Raw genomic sequence first — 17,903 nt, forward strand, 5'->3', positions numbered from 1 at the left:
AAGTATAGTAAAAGAAAGCTATTTATAAAAAATTAAATACTATTTTGCATAATTTTTTTTTTGAGACAGAGTCTTGCTCTGTCATGCAGGCTGGAGTGCAGTGACGCAATCTCGGCTCACTGCAAGCTCCGCCCCCCGGGTTCACGCCATTCTCCTGCCTCAGCCTCCTGAGTAGCTGGTACTACAGGCGCCCATCACCACGCCCGGCTAATTTTTTGTATATTTTAGTAGAGACGGGGTTTCACTGTGTTAGGATGGTCTCGATCTCCTGACTTCATGATCCACTTGCCTCAGCCTCCCAAAGTGCTGGGAATACAGGTGTGAGCCACCGTGCCCGGCCATAAGATAAATTTTTTTAAAGTGTATTAAAATTATTCCCTTATATTTATAATATACATTTTAGGATTGTATTTTATTTTCAATAATATCATTTGCATGGGGATCTTTGCACATTGCTTGATAGAGATTTAAGAACATAAGATATATGACAAAGAAAAAGTCATTTTTCTGTATGCCAACAAGGAACAAGTGGAATTTAAAATTAAAAACACAGTATCATTTAAATTGGCACCAAAATAATATTTAAGTATAAATCTAATAAAGTATGTTTCTCTACATGAGGAAAACTGTAAACTTCTAATGAAAGAAATTCAAGAACACTGAAATACCTGAAGAGGTATTCCCTGTTTGTGGTTAGGAAGACTAAATTGCTCAAGACTACATTGATAAGTTCTTCCCAGATCAATTTATAGATTCAACACAATTCCAATCAAAGTCCTAGCAAGTTGTTTTATGATTGTCAACCTACTGATTTTAAAGTTTATATAGAAAAGGAAAAGACCTAGAATAACCAGCACAATATTGAAAAAGAAGAAAGTCAGAAAACCAGCAATACCAGCAATACCAGACTTACTTCACTGTAAAGCTATAGTAATCAAGACAGTATGTTGGCAAAAGAATAGAAAAATAGATCAGCGGAACAGAATAGAGAGCCCAGAAATAAACCCACATAAATATAGTCACCCAGTCTTTGACAGAGGAACAAAGATAGAGCAAAGATAGTATTTTCAGCAAATGTCACTGGAACAACTGAACATCTCGTAAGAAGAAAATGAATCTAGACATAGATCTTACACCCTTCAGAAAAATTAACTCAGAATGGTTTATAGACTTGAATGTAAAACACAAAATGCAAAACTCCTGGAAGACAATATAGGAGAAAACCTAGATGGCCTTGGGTATGACAATGACTTTTTAGATGTAACACCAAAGTCATGATCCGTGAAAGTTAATAATTGATAAGCTATACTTCACTGAAATTAAAAACTTCTGTTCTGCAAAAGACAATGATAAGAGAAAGAAAAGACAAGTATTTTGGCAAAAATATATTTGTAAAAGATGCATCTGATAAAGGAGTGTTATCCAAAACAATGCAAAGAACTCTAAAGACTCAATAATCAGAAAACAAAACAAATTTGGAAATGGACCACGACCTTAACAGACACCTCACCAAAGAACATATACAGATGATATATAAGCATATGAGCAGATGTTCCACATCATATATCATCAGGGATATACAAATTAAACAACAGTAAGATACCACCACACACCTATTAGGCCAAAATCCAGAATACTGACACCACCAAAGGCTAATAAAGATGTGGAGCAAGAGGAACTCGCGTTCATTGCTGATAAGAGTACAAAATGGTATAGTCACTTTGGAAGACAATTTGACAGTTTCTTACAAAACCAAACATACTCTTACCATACGATTTAGCCATTGTAATTTTTGGAATTTCCTCAAAGGAGTTGAAAACTATGGCTACATAAAAACCTGCACAAAGATATTTGTAACACCTTTATTTATAACTGCCAAAAATTTAGCCAACCAAGATGTCTTGTAGTAGGTGAATCGGTAAAGAAAAGGGTATATCCAGACCGTGGAATATTATTCAGAGTTAAAAAGAAATGAGCTATTAAGCCATGAAAAGACAAGAAATAACTTTAAATGTATAATAACTAAGTGAAAGAAGCCAATCTGAAAAGATTACATACTGTATTATTCTAACTATATAACATTCTGGGAAAAGCAAAATTATGGAGACAGTATAAAGATAAGTGGTTGTCAGAGTCTGGTGGCAGGGAGGGGGCAGGTGATGAATATGGTGGAGCACAGAGAATTTTTAGGCAGGAAAAATATATAGTGGTAGATACATGTCATTATATATAGTTGTCCAAACCCGTAGAATGTACAACACCAAGAAAGAAGCCTAATGTAAACTTTAGACTTTGAATGAGTATAATGCATGAATGTAGGTTCATGTATTGTAACAAACATATCACTTTGGTGGGAGGTGTTGATAATAGGGGAGTAGGTAATGCCTGTGTGGGAACAGTGAGTATATGGGAAATCTCTGCCTTCCTCTTAATTTGGCTGTGAACCTAATAACTGCTCTAAAAAATAAAATAGATAAAAGGAATAATTAAGGTTAGAATGGAAATCAGTAAAACGAAAGAAAGAAAAAAAAAACAGACGAAAAGATGCATTTTTGTAGATTTTTAAAAATGAAACCTAAGCTGGTTCTTTGAGAAAATCAACAAAACCGATGAACCTCTATCTAGACTGTTCAGAAAAAAAAAGGTAAAAGACACAAATTACCAATATAGAAATGTGAGACCTGACAGCACACAGATTCTACAGATACTGAAAGAATAATCAAGGGACTATTAGAATCAAGTTTCTGGTAATACATTCAACAACTTTGATGAAATGGCCAAATTACTTAAAAGACACAAACCACCAAAAGTCAGAACATGAAATAGGTAACCTGAATAACCCTGTATCAGCTGAAGAAATGGAATTTGTAGTTTAAATCCCCAGGCCCAGATAGCTTCAGTAGTGAATTCTATCAAACTTCAGAGAAAGAAATAATACCGGTTTTACACAAACTATTCCAGAAAATGGAAGAGAAGGGAATACTTTTCAACTCATTCTGTGAGGCAGCATTCCCTTGACATCAAGATCAAAGATATTATAAGAAAGGAAAATTATAGACGAGCATTTCTTAAGAAAAGTTGTAAAAATTGTTAACAAAGTTTTAAGTAATCAAATTTAGTAATGTATAAAAAGGATCTTGGATCATGAATCATGACCACATGAACTTTATCCCAGGAATGCAAGATTGATTCAATATTAGAAAATCAATGTGACTCCCTAAAGACTGAAATACATATCCATATATACATATATATATGAGATCAACTAAATAGATGCAAAAGAGCATTTGATATACTCCAGTATCCATTCCTGATTTAAAACTCTCAGCACACTAGAACTGGAAGGGAACTTCCTCATCCTGATAAAGGGCATCTATGAAAAACCTACAGCTAACATCATACTTAATAATCAAAGACTGAATGCTTTCTCCCTGAGATCAGAAACACAGCAAGGATATCCACTCTTACCTTTCTTCTTCAGTATTGTACTAGACAGATACCTAGTACAGCAAGGCAAGAAAAAAAATAAAAGGCATTCAGATTGGCAAGAAATAAGTAAAACTGGCTGTCTTGGATGGGTAACGGGGACAATCAATGTGATCATCTAGGTAGAAAACCGCATGTAATCTGCCAAAAAGCTAGAACTAATAACTGCATTTCACAAAGCTGCAAGATACAAAATCACTATTAAAATTCAATTCTATTTCTATATACTAGCAATAACAATTGGAAATTGAAATTAAATATCCATTTCTGTAGCATTTTGGAAATGAAAACCTTAGTGGTCAGACTTAAGACTTACAGACTGAAAACTACAAAACTGCTGAGAGAGATTAAAACTCAGCTGAATATTTAGAGAGATATACCTTGTTCGTGGTTGGAAGATTGAATATTGTTAAGATGTGGTTTCTCTCCAAATTAATCACTAGATTTAATGCAATTTCAATAAAAACATTACTCTCTATTTTTTCTAATATTCAGTAGGCTTTCCTGTACAAATTAATGAAGTTGATTCTAAAATTCAAATGGAATGCCACAGACCTAAAATCGCCCAAACAGGCCAGGCACTGTGGCTCACACTGTAATCCCAGCATTTTGGGAGGCTGAGGCAGGTGGATCACTTGAGGTCAGGAGTTGAAGACCAGCCTGGCCAACATGGTGAAACTCTGTCTCTACTAAAAACAAAAAATTAGCTGGGCGTGGTGGCGGGCACCTGTAATCCTAGCTACTTGGGAGGCTGAGGCAGGAGAATCACTTGAACCCAGGAGGTGGAGGTTGCAGTGAGCCGAGATCACACCATTGAACTCCAGCCTGGGTAACAAGAACAAAACTCTGTCTCAAAAAAAATAAAAATTAAAAATTAAAAAAATGAAAATCACCAAAACAACTTTGAAAAATAAGAAAGTTTAAGGACTTATACCACCTTGTTTTAAGACGTAATATACAGCTACTATAGTCAAAATAGGTTGGTGTTGGTGTAGAGATAGACAATCTGATCCATGAATCAGAATAAAGAATCCAGAAATAGACCCACATATATGGCCGGTTGACTTGTGACAAAGGTGCAAGGATAATGCAGTGGAGAAAGGATAGTCTTTTCAAGAAACAGTGCTGGAACAATCAGATATCCTTATGCCAAAAAGAACCCCCAAAACCTCTAAATCCTAATATGCCATAAGTAAAAATTAATTCCAAACACATCATAGACAAAGATACAATATAAAATGTTTACAAGATAGGAGAAAATCTCTGTGATCTTGGGTCATGCAGAGATTGTTTACGTATGATACTAAAAGCATGATTCATAAAAGAAAAAATTGATAAATATATAGAGTTCCCAAAACTCATTAATAAGAAAATAAGTAATCTGATTTGTTAAAGAATCAGATTGACCCCATCACCAAAGATGATCAAGTGTCAATAAGTCCATGAAAAGATGCTAAACATCATTAGTGATTAGGGAAATGCAAATTAAAACTACAGTGAATAACTCTACACACCAATTAGAATGGTTAACATTAAACAGACCATTCCAAGTGTTGAAAGGTTATATAGCTGCTAGAATTCTTATACATTGCTTGTGAAAATGAGTGTAAAATGGCTAAGCCATTTTGAAAAGCAGTTTGGCAATTTCTTTTACAATTTAACTTAAACCTGCCATATGATTAGTCATTATACTTCAGGGTATTTACCCAAAAGAAATAAAAGTACCTGGCCACACAAACACTTGTGCAGAAATATTCATAGTAGCATTATTCATAAAAGCCGAAATCTAGAACAACCCCCTGTGTTTGTTACCTGTTGCTGCATAACAACTTACCCAAAACATAGCAACTTAAAACAACAAACAGTTTGTGTGGATCAGTGTCTGTGGTCTAACCTAACTTGGTGTTCTGCTTCATTGTGTCTCTCAAGACTGCAATCACTATGTCAGCCCAGGGACTGCCATCTAATCAAAAGACTTGACTGCTAGGCAAAGACACTCACATGGTTGTGGGCAGGGTTTATTCTTCAAAAGTTATTATACCAAAGGCCTGATTTCCTTGCTGGCTGTGACTATAGGCAGTCATCAGTTTCTGGCAGATGGCCTTATCCGTAAGGGCAAACATGAGAGAGAAAAATCAGAGAAAGAGAGGATGCCAACAAAAATGGAAGTCACAGTCTGTTATAGTCTCATCTTAGAATTGACATCCCATTAGTTTTGCCATATTCTGTTTGTTAGAAGGTAGTCACTAGATCCAACCAGACCAAGAGAAGGAATTGCACAAGAGAATGGATACCAGAAGTCAGGAATTACTGGAAGCCATGTCAGAAACTGCCTACTACAAATATCTATCAAGAGGAGAATAGATAAAAAGATATGGTATATTCATAGAATGTAATACTACTCAGTAGTAAAAAGGAATTATTTATACACAGACAACGTGGATGACTCTAAAAATTACAATGCTGATCCATACCAAAAGTATATAGATGTATTTACAATTTATATGAAAAGTCAGACCAAAAGTATTTGTATTATATAATCCTATTTATATAAAATTATAGAAAATGCAAACTAATCCAAGGTGAAAAAAGCAGTTCATGCTTACCTGGGGACTGGATTGGGTGGGCAGAGGAAGGATAGGAGGGAACAAAAGGACACAGGGAATCTTCAGGGTGATGGCTATATTCAATTATGTTAATTATGTGGTAGTTTCACAGAAATATACACATGTAAAATTCTTTATGCCCAGTAGTGGTACTGGCATAAGGTTAGACATGTGGTCACTGGAATAGAATTGAGAGTTCTGAAATAAGCCTGTACCTCTACTCTCATTTGATTTTTGTCAAGTATTCCAAGACAATTTAATGGGGAAAGAATAGTCTTTTTAACAACTATGCTAGCCAACAGGAAATTCACTTGTAAAGAATGAAGTTGGACCCCTACCTCACATCATGTATAAAAATTAACTCAAAATGGATCAAAGACTTAAATGTAAGAACTAAAACCATAAAACTCTTAGAAGTGAATGTAAGTGTAAATCTTTGTGACTTTGGATTAGGCAATGTTTTTTAAAATATAAAACCAAAAGCACAAGCAGTAAAAGAAAAAGATAAATTGGCCAGGTGCAGTGGCTCACGCCTGTAATCCCAGCACTTTGGGAGGTCGAGGCGAATGGATCACGAGATGAGATCGAGACCATCCTGGCTAACATGGTGAAACCCTGTCTATACTAAAAATACGAAAAAAAATTAGCCGGGCATGGTGGCAGGCGCCTGTATTCCCAGCTACTTGGGAGGCTGAGGCAGGAGAATGGCATGAACCCGGGAGGCGGAACTTGCAGTGAGCTGAGATCGTGCCACTACACTCCAGCCTGGGTGACAGCCAAAAAAAAAAAAAAAATTAAATTAAAAATTAAAGGCCACAAGAAAGGGAAAAGACAACTTATAGAATGGGACAAAAGATTTGCAAATCATGTATCTGACAAGACAGTAATATCCAGAACATATAAAGAACTCCTGTAGGATGTGAGGGCAATCAATCTAGCTGCTACATCTGTCAGCCCATTGATCGCCAGGGTTGATTCAGCTGATCTGGCTGGCTACACAGGACATGTCCTCTTCCTCCCTCACTGTTCCATGTGTGTTCCTCCCGAAACTGCATGCTGGGTTTAAGAGGATGACCATCCCCAACAGAGGAGGACCAATCTTCAGTCAAGGGTACACGAGTAGCTGTGCTCCCCTGCCAGAACCTCCAAACAGGCTCTCAAGAACTCCTATAACTCAATAGCAAAGGAAAATAACCAATTTACAAAGTGGTCAAGGGATGTAAATAGACATTTAAATATGTTTATTTTTGTTTTCCATGTTTTTTATTTTACTCTAAGTTCAAGGATACATGTGCTGAAGGTGCAGGTTTGTTACGTAGGTATACATGTGCCATGGTGGTTTGCTGCACCTATCAACCTGTCATCTAGGTTTTAAGCCCCACATGCATTAGGTATTTGTCGTAATGCTCTCCCTCCCCTTCCCCCAGCCCCCCAATTGGCCCCAGTGGGTGATGTTCCCCTCCCTGTGTCCATGTGTTCTCATTGTTCAACTCCCACTTATGAGTGAGAACATGTGGTATTTGGTTTTCTGTACCTGTGTTAATTTGCTGAGGATGGTGGTTTCCAGCTTCATCCATATTCTGCAAAAGGATATGAACTCTTTTTTTATGGCTGCATAGTATTCCATGGTATATATATGCCACATTTTCTTTATCTAGTCTGTCACTGATGGGCATTTGGGTTGGTTCTAAGTCTTTGCTATTGTAAATAGTGCTGCAATAAAGATACATGTGCATGTGTCTTTATAGTAGAATGATTTATAATCCTTTGAGTATATACCTATTGTGGGAAGTCAGGGAGCCCGAATGGAGGGACCAGCTGAAGCCATGGGAGAAGAACATAAATTGTGAAGATATCATGGACATTTATTAGTTCCGCATATTAATACTTTTATAATTTCTGACACCTATCTTTACTACGATCTCTGAACATAAATTGTGAAGACATTTATCACTTCCCCAAACAATATTCTTGTGATTTCCTATGCCTGTCTTTAATCTCTTAATCCCATCGTATGTGTAAGCTGAGGATGAATGTCACCTCAGGACCCTGTGATGATTATGTTAACTGTGCAAATAGTTTAAACAATGTGAAATCTGGGCACCTTGAAAAAAGAACAGGATAACAGTGATGTTCAGGGAACAAGGGAGATAACCATTAGGTCTGGCTGCCTGAGAGCCGGGCGGAACAGAGCCATATTTCTCTTCTTTCGAAAGCAAATAGGAGAAATATCGCTGAATTCTTCTTCTCAGCAAGAAATAGCCCTGAGAAAGAGAATGCATTCCTAGGGGGAGGTCTCTAAAATGGCCGCTCTGGGGACGTCTGTCTTTTATGGTTGCAGATAAGGGTTGAAATAAGCCCCGGTCTCCCGTAGCGCTGAACATAAATTGTGAAGATTTCGTGGACATTTATCACTTCCCAATCAATATTCTTGTGAACGAGGAAATTCCCGCCTAATAAAATTTGGTCTGCTCTCAAACCCTGTCTCCTGATAAGATGTTATCAATGACAATGTGTGCCCCAAATTTCATTAGCAATTTTAATTTCACCCCGATCCTGTGATCTCACCCTGCCTCCACTTGCCTTGTGTTATTTTATTACCTTGTGAAAAATGTGATCTCTGTGACCCATACCCTATTCATATACTCCCTTCCCTTTTGAAAATCACTATTAAAAACTTGCTGGTTTTGCGGCTTGGGGGGCATCGTGGAACCTGCCAACATCTGATGTCTCCCCTGGACACCCCAGCTTTAAAATTTCTCTCTTTTGTACTCTTTCCCTTTATTTCTCAGACTGGCCAACACATAGGGAAAATAGAAAAGGATGCACGTTGAACTATCGGGGGTGAGTTCCCCCAATATTGTAAGTAGTGCTGCAATAAACATACATGTGCATGTGTCTTTTATAGTAGAATGATTTGTAGGATTGCTGGGTCAAATGGTGTTTCTGGTTGTAGATCCTTGAGGAATTGCCACACTGTCTTTCACAATGGTTGAACTAATGTACACTCCCACTAACAGTGTAGAAGTGTTCCTATTTCTCCACATCCTCACCAGCATCTATTATTTCCAGACTTTTTCATGATCACCATTCTAACTGGCGTGAGATGGTATCTCATTGTGGTTTTGATTTGCATTTCTCTAATGACCAGTGATGATGAGCTTTATTTCATGATTTATAATCCTTTGGGTATATACCTGTTGGCCGCATAAGTGTCTTCTTTTGAGAAGTGTCTGTTCATATTCTTTGCCCACTTTTTGATGGGGTTGTTTGTTTTTTTCTTGTAAATTTGTTTAAGTTCCTTGTAGATTCTGGATATTAGCCCTTTGTCGGATGGATAGATTGCAAAAATTTTCGCCCATTCTGTAGGTTGTCTGTTCACTCTGATAATAGTTTCTTTTGCTGTGCAGAAGCTCTTTAGTTTAATTAGATATCATTTCTCAATTTTTGCTTTTATTGCGATTGCTTTTGGTATTTTAGTCATGAAGTCTTTGCCCATGCCTCTGTCCTGAATGGTATAGCTTAGGTTTTCTTCTAGAGTTTTTGTGATATTAGGTTGTACGTTTAAGTCTAGAGACTTAAATGTGTCTATTTAGAGACTTTAGTATGTCTATTTAAATGACATTTAAATATGAAATATTTCTATTTAAATAGACTAAGTTTGAAATATGTCTGTGTAAGTAGACATTGTATGTGCTTACTAGCCATTGATGTATCTTCTGTGATACACAAATGTCCAATAAACACATGAAAAGATGCTCAGTGCCATTGGTCATTAGGAATAGCAAATCAAAACCACAATAAGATACAACTTCATACTCACTATGATAGCTATAATAAAAAAGATCAACAATAACAAGAGTGGACAAGGATATGGAGCAAACGGAACCATGATACGTTCCTATTTGGAATGTAGAATAGTGTATCAAGTGTATCAAGAATAGTGTATCAAGATGTTAAACAGTGTTAACATATGACCCAGCAGTTCCACTCCTAGGTATATACCCAAGAGAGTTGAAAATGTGTCCAAACAAAAACTTATACAAATGTTTATAGAAGCATTGTTTATAACAGCTGGAAAATGGAAACAACCCAAATGCCCATCAGTTGACAAATGAATAAGCCACATGTTGTAAATTCATACAATGGAATATTATTTGGCTGTAAAAAGGATTGAAGTACTGAAATATGTCATAGAATGGATGAAGCTTGAGAACATTGTGCTGATAGAAGCCAGATACAAAAACCTTATAATGTATAATTATACTTATGTGATATGTCCAGACTAGACAAACTCATAGAGACAGAAAGTAGATTATTAGGTACATGGAGGTTAGGGGAGGATATGAGGACAGTGTGTGAAATAATCAGCTAAAGATCAGCTAAGTGACAACAGAGTAGACCCATATATATAACTGACAGAATTAAGGTTCCCCTAAGATTTATATTCATGAGGTTAAAATGAAAAAACAGTCAGCATAGGGGGTAGTGTGTGTGTGTCCTCTACTCATGGAACTCAGCCATGTTGAGTTCCATGAGAATAGGTACAGAGATTGAGATTTAATCAGGACTATAACTGTCAAGAAAGTACAAGTAAGTGAGAGAAGAATAAGATAGTTGAGAGTATATTCAAAAGAATAACTATATAGGGGTGAATACATCACGGAATGAGGAACAATGAAATAGTGGTAGAATCAGTTGATTGGAGGTTCCAGGGAGTCTAATGATACTGATATCTGAGTACTCAGTGGAGTGAACCAAAAATCAAGAGGTGGTCAGAGAGTAGCACCATGAAATTGAAAGTATAGAAGACTTGGTCTAGTATATAACCCTTTGAGTTATTGGGTTAGGTAATATGATAGGCCAGGTTATTTAAGGAAGGGATTCCAAGGAACTAGGAGGTCAGAAGGAACAGTTAAGGTTTTTCTTTCTTTGATTCATGGACTTTATTGTTTTAGAGCAGTCTTAGGTTTAAAAAAAAAAAAAAAAGCAGAAAGTATGGGTAATTTTCTATTTCTGGGCTCTTTATTGTGTTCCATTATGAATTTATCTCTTATTTTGCCAATACCACACTGTTTTGATTACTGTAACTTTATAGTAAGACTTCAAGTCTGGTAGTGTTAGCCCTCTGACTTTATTCTTCAATATTGTGTTGGATATTCTAGATCTTTCCCTTTTTCCCCAAACTTTAGAATCATTTGGTCAATCTCCACAAAGTAACTTGCTAAGCCTTTGATTGGGATTGTATTAAGTCTGTAGATAAATCTGGGAAGAATTTATATCTTGACTATGGAGTCTTCCTATGAGTGAACATAGAATATCTCTTCATGTATTTCAGTGTTCTTTGATTTCTTTCCTCAGAATTTTGTAGTTTTCATTTTGTTGAGGAACATATTTTATTAGATTTATATTTAAGTATTTCTCTTTTTGGGTGCTAATTTAAATGGTGTGTTTTCTTAAATTTCAAATTATTTGTTCATTGCTGGTATATAGAAAAGCAGTTAACTTTTGTATATTAACTTTGTATCTTGTAACATTGCTAAAATTGCTTATCAGTTTCAGAAGGTTTTTCCCTTGATTCTTGGGATTTTCTGCATAAACAATCCTGTTATCACAAACAATAACAGGTTTTTTCCCCTTCCCAATCTATATACATTTTCCTTTTCTTGTCTTACTGCATTTGCTAGGAATTTCAGTGTGATGTTTAATAGGAATGTTGAGAGAAGAACCTTAAAATTGCGAATCTTGGAGCTTATGTAGGACAACCAGCACAAGTACCCTTCATACTCTTGGAGAGAGAGGAACATGCCTTCGCTCTTGAATATAAGCAGATCTTCTCTAGAGAAAGGAAGGGAAGGACTCTACCCCTGGAATATAAACAAATATCTCTGGGGAAGATTTGTCGGATTCTCTCCAAAGGTCTCTAACTTACTAGGCTAGTTTGCCAGTCAAACATCCATTAACCCGGATGCCAGCAATCTTTACTTAGAGAGCTCTAAGCATACAGAAATGGAAAAATATTCATGGATTGCAGTTTACAATGGGGAGATGAAAGTTCCCCTCAGAATCCATAGAACATGGTGGTGACCGATATGAACAGCAATTGTAGGTGTAATGTGAGGAAATAGAGGCAGATAGAGGTAGTGAGGCTGTCCATTGTGGGGACTATTGAATGGCAGGTTTATATGCCTCCATCTTCATCCTTGTTCTCAGGTGTAGAGTCTAGGAGAGATGTAGGTATATTCCAGTGCATGAATTCATTCATAACACAAGATGATTGGATCACCTTAGGTATTTTAAGCTTGAAAGTATAGAGAAATCTCAGATTCACATGTGTTTTACGATCTGTTTACAGTCTAAATGATGTCTTCTTCATTCAGCTTCTTTCCTTCTGACTCTAAATTTTATGCCTCTATGATTAAATCACACTTTTCTGTAGGATCTCCCCAATGATATGATTTACCAAGTTGCCATTAAGTCTCTTCCTCAAGACTGGCTGTGGTGTGAAACCTGGTGTGATGATGAATCCAAACAAAGAGCCAAAACAATTGATCTGGTGAGTGTCTTTGTTTTCATTTGTATGTAAACAGATATGGAAATATTTAAATAAAAATATTTTCTGTTTACAAATGGAGTGGCACACATATTACATCACTTCTGCTGCTGCTCAGTCTATTAGACATTTACTTAGGTTGGCAAGTATAGGGCTATTTTGGGGGACCCCAAGACCACCCTGAGGTTTGATGATTCACTAAGAAGATTCATAAGATGCACAGTATAATCATATTCATGGCTATGATTTATCACAGTGAAAAGATATAAGGCAAAGTCAGCAAAGGGAAAAGAGAAAATCAGGTGCAAGATTCCAAGAGTCCTTTCTCTGTGATGTCACATGGGACAAGCCTCATTCCTCAAGCAATAAGAGATTCCCCAACCCATGTTAAGTATTACCTACTAAGGATGTTTATTAGAAACCCCAATATCCAGGGATTTTATTGGGGCCTGGTGACCATATAGCACTGTCTACCTGAGACACACCAAAATTGCCATCACTCGGAAGAAAAGCAGGTGTTTAGCATAAACATCTTTGCACAGATAATTTAGACACAGTGAGTTACTCTTGTAAAGGAATGGTGGGAATCATCCTAAACTCTATGTTCCCAGATGCCAGCGAGGAGCCAACCTTACAAGCAGGGCTTTCTAAGAATAGCAATTTCAGGCTTTCTATATTAACTCTTTTCTGCAAAAGGATTTTTGAAAAAAAAGATTGAGAGGGCCGGGCACTGTGGCTCACGCCTGTGATCCCTGCACTCTGGGAGGCCAAGGCAGGTGGATCACCTGAGGTCAGGGTTCGAGACCAGCCTGGCCACTATGATGAAACCCCATCTCTACTAAAATTACAAAAAAATTAGCTGGGCATGGTGGCACACACTGTAGTCCCAGCTGCTCGAAAGGCCGAGGCAAGAGAATCACTTGAACCTGGGAGGCAGAGGTTGCAGAGAGCCGAGATCACTCCAGCCTGGAGAAAAGAGCAAAACTCCGTCTCCAAAAGAAAAAAAAAAAAGGCTGAGAGCTAGCTGAAAATGTTCATGGATTAGCTGTCATCTTGACATATCTTCAGTTTAGTTATCCTGCCAATATTTTCCCCCAAATAAAGGCAAACAAGACAATTTTGTCTACTTAAAATATATCATACATGCTTTTTTTCTTACTTATTTGTAAGAGATTGTTTTTCTTAGATTTTTCATTGAAAGCAGTTTATGCTGTGCAGTTTGACTCTCCTAAACATAAAATATTTCAAACTAATTTATTTGTTGTCCATTTAGATCTTATATTCCAATACTATCTTGTCTTTAGTAGTTATAATAAGTTTTTTTCCTACCATATTGTTTTTAATGTGCTAAGTGTAGAAAATTGTTTACAAGATCTTCACTGACAAATAAGCTATTAGAATGTTAGAATTCATATAATTTTGAACAAAACAGGGCAGGAAAACAAAATATAGGAACTTTTTCAGACATGTATAGAAATACATATTTTAAAAGTAGCATGCCAGCATGTTAGAATGTAATCATAGGTGGTAGAACATAGCAGAAACAAGTAAAATGGCATTTTTAAGAGGTAAGCAAGGGAATTTCATAAAGAGAGGCCAAGAACATTATTGAACATAACTACTAATATGTTGTTATGGTTCTGTTGTGACTCATACAGTAGTGATATAGGTCACTTTGGGATCTTTAGTACTTAGACTAACATGAGCTACCATAACAAACCCCCAAATTTCAGTGGCTTTATACTCATTCCAGCAGCAGACCTAAGTGGGTATCTCCATCAGTGAGTAGCCCTCCTGTGTGCCATGTCTCAGGGAGTACTTTTTGTCCACCTGTGACTGCTCCTTCTAGTGCAGTAGCCGCTTGCCTTATGTGGCTGTTGAGCCCTTAACATGTTGCTATTCTGAATTGAGATGTGCTGTAAGGTATAAAGTACACAACAGATTTTGAAGATTCAATACAATGGAAATAACATATATCTCATTACTAATTTTTGTACTGATTACATATTGACTTAGTATTTTGGATATATTGGGTTAAATAAAATATGGTATTAAAAGTTATTTCACCTATTCCTCTTACATTTTTATACATGGCTACTAGAAAAATTTAGTATTTTTCTAGTGAAAAAAACCCCACAAATTATATATGTGGTTTTCATTGTATTTCTATTGGATAGTGCCAATCTGGAGGGAAGGGGAAAAAAATGTGAAGAACATATCTTGGATCCTAAAGACATGACCGCTTGGTGGGAGTGGTCATGTGGCCAAATCTAGCTGTAACAGGAGCTGAGAAATGTCATTCCTGAGTGGACAGCTACTTCCTAACAATAGCAATACCCAGGAAAAGGAGAATTGGCACAAATTTTGGTGTTCAGCCTGTCTCCCTCATAGAAACAGTAAGAGTATAATGAGAGAACATGCTATTCTTCATGGAGGAGAAAAGAGAATGCAGAAAATTCCCAAGGAAATGACCTAACAGAAGAAAAGAACATGATTAATAATATTGAAGGTGGGAATGAAAATGTTTGTGAATGTCATTATACTCTCTCAACTTTCCATTTCAACCAGAGTTTTTCAGCCTCAGTACTATTGGCATTGAGGAGTGGAGAATTCTTTGTTATGGGTTTTCCTGTGCATTGCAGGGTATTCAGCAGCATTTCTGGCCCCTATCCACTAGATGGCAGAAGCACCCCACCACTGCCCAGCCATCACAAATTTTCTCCAGACTTTGCCAAAGCTCCCCGAGGGGCATGATTACCCAGTTAAGAACCACTAATAAAGTTTATAGCGTGTATGCACGTGCACACACATACACACACACAAAAACCCATTGTAGTACAAAAAGCTAAAGAAAATATAGTATTTTTATTTTTTTAATAGTTTGACAGAATTTTAAAAAGTGTTAGTCCCATTATCTTCACCATATAGAAGACATTGCCTATAAAGTTAATTTCTGCAAAGAAAATTGTTTTTTCCGCTTACCTCAGGAATATGTCACTATGGAAAAGAAATCCATAATGAATCAACTGAGAAAGGGTTAAGACAACAGGCTCATGGCTCATGACTCATAGCTTTCCCCTAGGAAATAAGAGGAAAGCAAGTGGAGAAAATGTCACCAGAAGTGAGCTTCAAGTTGCTTCCTGCCTTAATTCTTTGTAAATAGTTAATGGGCTTCCTTTATAACTTGATGAAGTTTTTACTGCTCCCGTTGTCTTCTGTCTCAGCAAATGGCAATCCATTCTTTATACTGCTCAAGCCAAAGGTACTGGTGGCTTTGTCTTTCTTTGGTGCCTCTCTTTACTTACAGCTCATGCCCAGTATGTCAGCAGATCCTATCAGCTGTACCTTCAGATACATAGTGTGTCAGATTCTTATCAACCTTCTGTAATTTTTGCTTTTTAACTTTAATTTCCCAAGAAACTCTATAGTAGTACTCAGTAGTTTAAACTGATTGTATATTGATGGAACCTTAGAGATCTTCTTATTTTAATTTTTTTTTTGCAGTTGAATAAATTAAGATACACACCCTACACACACACATAATTATGTGATCTATACAGATCCTACTATTAGTAAATATGGAGTTGGAGCCCTGAGAACTGAGATGCCTTTTCCATGTTTTTCTACTGTGCCTAGAAAGCACACTAGTCTGCTATGTTCTTTTACTTAGTGGTAATGTAATTAGATCCTTTGTCAAAACATTTTACCTAATTCTTTTGACAACTCTTACGAGTCGTCAGAATGTCTTTCAACAATTTTTACTTAAATTTCTGATTGAGCTGTTTGTATTAAGTAATTATTACATACTAAGTTGTGATATGTCATTTTACTTGATCCTGTGTGTATTAAACTTCCAGTACTTAGTAGGACTCTGCTTTTTATAAAATGTATTTTGTTTGCCCTAGTGACACAACATTGTCCTTATGTTTCCAGGAGCATGGTCTTTCATTAACAAAATTTACTTAAACTTTTAGTGCAATAATCCCAAAACAAAAGAACCCAAACTAAAAGCTGCTGCCAGAATTGTCCCAGAATGGGTGGAGTATGATGCTGAGATAAGACAACTGTTAGATCATCTTGAAAACAAGAAGCAAGATACAAGTAAGTCATCAACCTGTTGTGATGTCTGAACCATGTGTTGCATTAATGAGATTAGAAGAGACTACAGACTAATTTCCTAATGAATTTATCAAATGATTAAGAATGTCTTTAAGAAAGTCTGTGGCATAATTTAAAGGTGTATTTTTGTGTAGACTAAGCTTACAAGTTTAAAACATAGATAATCTGTTTCCCCATGGATACAGCTTCAGCTAATATCGCTAATATCTCTATATAGATAGGTAGTGTAACATTAGTCTCCTGACACAAGATAGAGGTGAAAAATAAAAGTAAAAGGAGTGTTTGTCTTTAAGGTTGCACTGAATTTCCTAAATGTGAAAATTTGAGCAAGTCCTAAAAATTAATAAAAGCCTTGCATAGCCTACTAAAAATATCACTTCCTGTCTCTGAAATTAATCTCATATATAACACAGGTTTCCCCACATGTTCATGGTTCCAGTATCCTTAGTCATGGGTGGAGAATGACTTGGATTAGATTTGCTTCAATTCCTTTTATGAAAAAAACTGTGGTTACTTTGGCATTTCATTGCCCTACATAAGTGTTCAATAAATGTGCTGAATTTATTTTTTAAAGCTGATATAAACTTCTTGATTGTCCTGTAATTCTCTTTCCCTATCAGTGCTGCCTGTGACTCCCTATTCTTTACTCTTTCTTTAAAAACCCCCCGAACTCCTATTGTGTTCGGGTCAGTGTGTTAGAGACTTTCACTACATTATTGGCTAATACTCTCAATAATTCTTTGCAGTGGTTCAGAATACAGTTCTCATTTTCCTCAGCTTTACTGTTTAGGGAAGCCGAAATGATTATATATAAACTTTCTCATATAAATGTGAAATTGTTTCATCTTGACTTTTAAAACAAAAGTTTTCCTTTAAAAACAAAGTTTTATTGGTGTGTTCAAAAAGTTCATTATTTAAAACACACCGATGTATATATAATAATTTAGTATAAAGATACTATTTCTATTCAGAAGGAAAAAATTATTCTGTAAGTGGTATGATACAATTCTTTTTAAAGGGGGAGAAATTGAATGACAAAGGGAGGAGGGAGAGAAGGAAAGAAAACAGAAAGAAGGAAGAAAGGAAAATTACCTCAACAGAAAACGTTTTTTCTTATATATAACTGTTTCTTTTATCAA

At 36.3% G+C, this 17,903-nt stretch overlaps 1 protein-coding gene across 9 annotated transcripts in view; it reads left to right on the forward strand.

Moving 5' to 3' along the window:
• Positions 1–17,903, forward strand: part of LOC105477465 (UDP-glucose glycoprotein glucosyltransferase 2) — a 247,274-nt gene that overhangs the window by 190,787 nt on the left and 38,584 nt on the right. For 5 of the 9 annotated variants that reach the window (XR_011614666.1, XR_011614661.1, XR_011614662.1 and 2 more), the window contains 2 exons: positions 12,532–12,648; positions 16,620–16,746. Coding sequence is in view for 2 of the 9 variants with exons in the window: in XM_011733977.3 (XP_011732279.2) it covers positions 12,532–12,648; positions 16,620–16,746 (244 nt within the window). In the remaining 7 variants the exon portion in view is untranslated. Of the gene's footprint in view, positions 1–8,884; positions 8,937–12,531; positions 12,649–15,632; positions 15,908–16,619; positions 16,747–17,903 lie in introns of those variants that run through there. The other 4 variants (XR_011614664.1, XR_011614665.1, XR_011614663.1 and 1 more) reach the window with 3 other exon arrangements.

Source organism: Macaca nemestrina, chromosome 16 (assembly GCF_043159975.1).
Source record: "Macaca nemestrina isolate mMacNem1 chromosome 16, mMacNem.hap1, whole genome shotgun sequence".
Lineage (NCBI taxonomy): Eukaryota > Metazoa > Chordata > Mammalia > Primates > Cercopithecidae > Macaca > Macaca nemestrina.